General features: G+C 30.8%; 1 protein-coding gene across 1 annotated transcript; it reads right to left on the reverse strand.

Annotated features, from left to right (window-relative positions):
• Positions 1 to 573: 573 nt before the first annotated feature.
• On the reverse strand, positions 574 to 2,224 carry LOC136231920 (ras-related protein RABB1b). The gene is made up of 6 exons (XM_066020945.1): positions 2,058 to 2,224; positions 1,837 to 1,976; positions 1,311 to 1,393; positions 1,037 to 1,241; positions 890 to 958; positions 574 to 816 (listed from the first exon to the last, which is right to left on the reverse strand). Exons 1-6 carry the CDS (start codon positions 2,101 to 2,103, stop codon positions 724 to 726), a joined length of 636 nt encoding a protein of 211 aa, XP_065877017.1. The 5' UTR covers positions 2,104 to 2,224; the 3' UTR covers positions 574 to 723.
• Between the last annotated feature and the right edge of the window lie 3,494 nt (positions 2,225 to 5,718).

Here is a 5,718-nt window from a genome sequence, read left to right on the forward strand (position 1 = left end):
TTCGCCTTCCAAAAAACTGACCCTTCCCTCACCTGCCGTTCAACATGGATCCATTCTTCCTTTCATATTTTGCCTGGATTTCTTACGTGGATTACTAATCCTAACCACCATTTCCCACCCCTAGCCCCGTGAAAAGACGAAATTGCTCTTTCAACAAATTCACTCATCTTCTCAAATTTTCAAATCCTCTAAAAAACACAAAAAACACAAAACTCTCTAAAATCTAATCCGGACTAATTTGGTAAAGAAAAAACATGAGAAATGACTAATGATACGTAATTTTGTTCAAAAATATGTTTTATTTACGATTGTTGCAAGTAAAATCGAATGATTTTTTAAAAATCAACTTTTCGGTGTCGGGACATGTGAAGAATATGCCTCCACCACAGGTGGGGCGTATGAACATCACGCACCACCATAGGTGGAGGCATATGAACAATAGTTATATTGACAAAGATAAAAATCTTAAAATGTGTTTTTCAATATATGAGAACTAAACTGTGTGTTAGATAAAAAGAAAGGGACTAATAAATTATTTACCATAGTTTTAATGGCGATTAGGAAAAATGAGGAGACAGAAGGGCTGAGTGCTTAATTATTTGAACAGAGTATGAATTAAATTTATGAATTCGGTAAAAAAGAAGAGAATGTATGTATCTATACATTGAAATGTTAAGTTAAGTGATGTAGAATTCAGAAGATACATTCATTCATCAGATCAGATCAGGTGCAACATCCCACTTTCTGAGAAACTGTTCCATCTCTCGACCCTGCTGGACCCTGTGCCCTCCCATAACCAACCTTAATGCCCGAAGACTGCATTTGTTTTATAAGCAAACTTAGCACCAAAATCATTTGAACTCATACACAATAATTCTTGATTTCATACCTCATTGGATACGTCAAAAACACCATCTTGGATGTTCTCAAGTATCTTTCCTGCAGTAGCTATGAAGGCCTATATATTCAAACATTTCTACATTAGCCAGAACAATTACTCATGTAATGTAAGAACAACACAACACAACACAATCACCTCCTCAACATTTTGAGCTGTTCTTGCAGAAGCCTCCATAAATAGAAGTCCGTTTTCTTTGGCAAATTGTTCCCCTTCCTCTCTGCTGACAGCCCTACGATGAGAAAGATCGCATTTGTTCCCAACAAGCATGATTGTCATGTTTGGATTTGCCACTTGCCGAGCATCTACTAGCCAGCTTGTCAAGTGATTAAATGTCTCCCTCCTACACCACCAATCCAATGTTGGAACGAAAATCTTTTCTTTATCATGACATGAGATATAATACACTCACCTTGTAATGTCATAAACCAAAAGGGCTCCAGCTGCTCCTCTGTAATATGATCTAGTGATGGATCTGAAGTTTTCTTGACCAGCCTGAAATTTATCCACAACTTCAATGGGATATTATCCAAACACTTAATTGCTAATTTCTTTCTACTCAATTTCATGAATTAAGATAACAAGTCAAGTCACATATTATGCAGCATAGATAGATATAACTACTTCACTTAGCTGCTATAAGGATCATGTGACTTGTAGACAACAAATAAGATGGTCTAAAAGTATGAATTTCTCATATGGGAATCTATAGTTTCCGTGAACAAGACAAACATTGTTGCCTGCAGGTTTACTAGGCTACATGTTTTGTGACTAAATTTGATCAAAGAAAGTCAAATAAATAATTATACATTAATTTTAGGGTCTTCTTTTTTGAATTGTCTACCAAGGTCATCCATGGTTAAGTGATTAAAATAATAAAATTAGGTTAAGTGACCAAAAGCAGCTGTAGAGAAGAAAGAAAAAGAAAGAGAACATACAGTATCCCAAATCTGAAGCTTAACAGGGCGAGCATCGATGGTGACCATTCGAGCACCGAACTCAACGCCGATAGTCAGATCGTGAACAGGCTGAAACCTCTTATCCGTAAATTGCAAGAGTAGGCATGATTTTCCAACGCCTAAACCCAAACATACTCATCTTAAACCCTCAATTCCAAACCAAACCAACTAAAAATTACAAGAAAAAGAACAGTTCACACCTGTATCTCCGATGATGATATACTTGAAAAGGTAATCGTAAGACATATCAGAAAGCAGGGACGGAATAGAGCAAGTCGTTCAACTAGGGAAAACACGCTGCAACTTTCCGACTCTTTTGCGGAAGGGAAGATATCGGGTCCGGGTGAGAAAGAGAATGCGTTTAAACCAAAATACGAATAAATATATAATAAAATAAAATAAAATAAAAAGACAGCCCTTACGTATAAATCACCGACAATAGATGTCTTATGGTGTTTGTTGGTTAATTACTCTTTTTCCTCCTGTTTCGCATTTCAGACCAAGAATTTTAGGTGTTAGATTAAAAGTCGTTTTTTTAGAATTTTTTTTTAACAGTAAATCATAATAAAATTGTTTTTTAGAAAAACTATCATAACTCTAAACAGCAGGTAAATTAGGTTTAGTGGCGGAACCATGATTCCAGATGATCTGGGGTTCAAACATATCAGTAAAAAAAAATTCAAAATATTAAAAAAAAAATCGAAATTAATTATGCGATTGACGGTAAATTTTCAAAGTCTAACCCATTAGGATTGGACAAAATTATTTTAGCATCCAATTCATTAAAACTGTAAAAATGTTATAATTTTTTTTAGAAACTAACATTGAACTAATAGAAAATTAAACATGTTTACTTTCTTTTTTAATGGTAAAGACATAATAAAAATGAATATTAAATATATTTACTTTTTTTAATAGTAAAGACATATTAAAAATGAATCCAAAAGTGTTATCAAAATAAAAATAAAGAGTCCATTTAAATTAATTAATAATGGTAACATGTTTTTATAATTATTAAAAAATAAAATTAAATTAAATAAAAACTTTTTAAAAGAATATGAGATTGAAGGGAGTTGAACATAGGACATCTAAAATAGAAGTAATCATCCTTAATCATCTCATCTACCTTTAAACATTGAAATAATACTACATAGAGTCAATATAATTCTCTCCAAAATATTACTAGACACCATTACTAAAAAAAAAAATTCTCAATTCTCCGGCCGCCTGTCGGGGCTCGAGCCCCTCCACCCCCCCATTGGTTCCGCTCCTGAGTAGGTTCGTCATTGAGTTTGGACAAGAAGGACGTTTGTTCAAGAATGAAAGAGAACCCAATTATAGTAATATATAGTGTTAAGAATTTTAAACTATATTTGATTAAATTAAAAAAAAAAGTTGTACCTTGATTAAAAACAATGTTATCAATTTCTTTCCAAATTAAAAACGTTGATATTATATTAAATTAAAAAATATTATACTTGATTAAAAACATGGCATCAGTTACCAAGTTTTTTAATTTATCCAAAATTCTTTCCAAATTTCCTAATTAAGATATTAAACATTAATTCCCTAATTTATCTCAGAGCCTTTTCATAATTATCTCTCCTACTCATCAATCCTAACAAAATTTCTAATTTATCTCTTCATTCTTTAATCACACTCAAATCTCAAAGAATATTGAGCGGTAATATTATCTTTCATCTTCAATTCATTAGCTATATAATCAATTTTGTTCTCTAATCACCTCATTTTAAACTTCCAATTGCTAATAGCCTTTTTATTTTGTATTTGAAAAACTCTACGAGATTCTGATTTACTTGGTCTTAAGAGGCAATTTGGGAGAAACGCATCAAAATCTTCCAATTTCAAAAATTTAGCCCCTAAAGCCCGTTCAGATTTGGTTTTTCATTTTTCCGTCGTCATATTTTGTGTCCTAAAGAGCATAAAATCTATTAAAACTATTTCATAATTTATTAAATTTGAGAATTTTGCTTCTAGAAATTCTCATAGACATGATTTTGCATAAGAAATTGGATACTTAAATCAATATAAAATGTTTTTTCATATGAAATATTTTTATTAGATCGTTTGTTAAATGTAACAAAAAAAAATGTCATTTTTAAGTAATATTCTTTTATACAATTGACTTTTTTACTTTATTTTTTACTTGTACTTATGTATTAGGGCCCCACTTAATAACTCACCCTGAACTTTTAAAATCTCAGAATCCGCCCTACAAATCAATCCTAATAAAGATTTAAATACTTTTAAATTTTAATCGAATAAGCATTCCACACTTTTATCTCTTGCTAAAGCCCCATATAAAATTATAATTTTTTTTTTGTTATTTATTAGCATAAAAATTATAGCCCGATGTCAAAATGAAAAAGTCTATTAAAATTATATTTTGCAGAGTTTTTTTTAAATAATTATTTTTTTATAAATAAAATAACACTTAAATGCTTTTAAAATCATAATATATATATATATATATATATATATATATAGGGGTGAGATCCAGCGTGACAATGACATAAGTTGTGACAATTAGTTTATTGTGTGACATAACAAAATTACATAATTTTGATGATAATTAAAAATGGCAAGGTGGCAAATTGGTAAATAAAATGAAAGAGAGGATAGAGAAAATTGTTTTATTTCTTTTCTTTAAAATACATTTTCCCGACATCTCTAACATCGTTTTTCGAAATTTTTTATACTACTAGACTCGTCTAAATTAGACGGTCATTTTAAGATCCCTGAAGCTCAAGTAAAAAAATTTCCGGTGAACGGAATTCGGGTAGGCGTTTTCCGGCGAGAAAAAAGTGCCCAGAAAATTCTCAAAAAATTTCAGAAAATGTAAAACATTATTCTAAGAAACTTTAATTCTTGGGTCGAAACAGGATTTCTTACAGTTTAGTCCCACCAATAAAACTTTTTCCTTAATTTTATCCATTTTACATGCTTCAACAATTTGTTGGGACTAAACCGTAAGAAATCTCGCTTCGACCAAAGAATTAAAGTTTCTTAGAATAATGTTTTACATTTTCTGGAATTGTTTGAGAATTTTCTGGGTACTCTGTTTCTCGCCAGAAAATGCCCACCCGAATTCCGTTCACCGTAATTTTTTTTACTTGAACTTCAGGGATCTTAAAATGACCGTCTAATTTAGACGAGTCTAATAGTATAAAATTTTTCGAAAAACAAGGTTAGAAATGTCGAGAAAATGTATTTTAAAGAAAAGAAATAAAACATTTTTCTGTTGGAACAATACAAGTATTATGTTGGAACAAATGATACACTGATTTGGAACAAATTGTACACTGATTTGGAACAATGTAAGTAGGACAAAAAAATGTGCCCAGAAAATTATCAAAAAATTCAAAAACATGTAAAACATCATTTTAAGAAACTTTAATTATTGGCTCAAAGCGAAATTCCTTACAGTTTTGACCCAATAAATTGTTGAAGCATGTAAAATGGATAAAATTAAGGAACAAGTTTTATTGGGACTAAACCGTAAGAAATCCCGCTTCGACCCAAGAATTAAAGTTTCTTAGAATAATGTTTTATATTTTTTGGAATTTTTTTAGAATTTTCTGGGCACTTTTTTCTTGCCAGAAAACGCTCACACGGATTCCGTTCACTAGAATTTTTTTTACTTGAGCTTCAGAGATCTTAAAATGACTGTCTAATTTAGACGAGTCTAATAGTATAAAATTTTTCAAAAAACGAGGTTAGAAATGTCAGAAAAATGTATTTTAAAGAAAAGAAATAAAACAATTTTCTGTTAGAACAATATAAGTATTATGTTGGAACAAATGGTACATTGATTTGGAACAACGTAAGTAGGACAAAAAA

This window comes from Euphorbia lathyris, chromosome 6 (assembly GCF_963576675.1).
Source record: "Euphorbia lathyris chromosome 6, ddEupLath1.1, whole genome shotgun sequence".
In the NCBI taxonomy this organism is placed as follows: domain Eukaryota; kingdom Viridiplantae; phylum Streptophyta; class Magnoliopsida; order Malpighiales; family Euphorbiaceae; genus Euphorbia; species Euphorbia lathyris.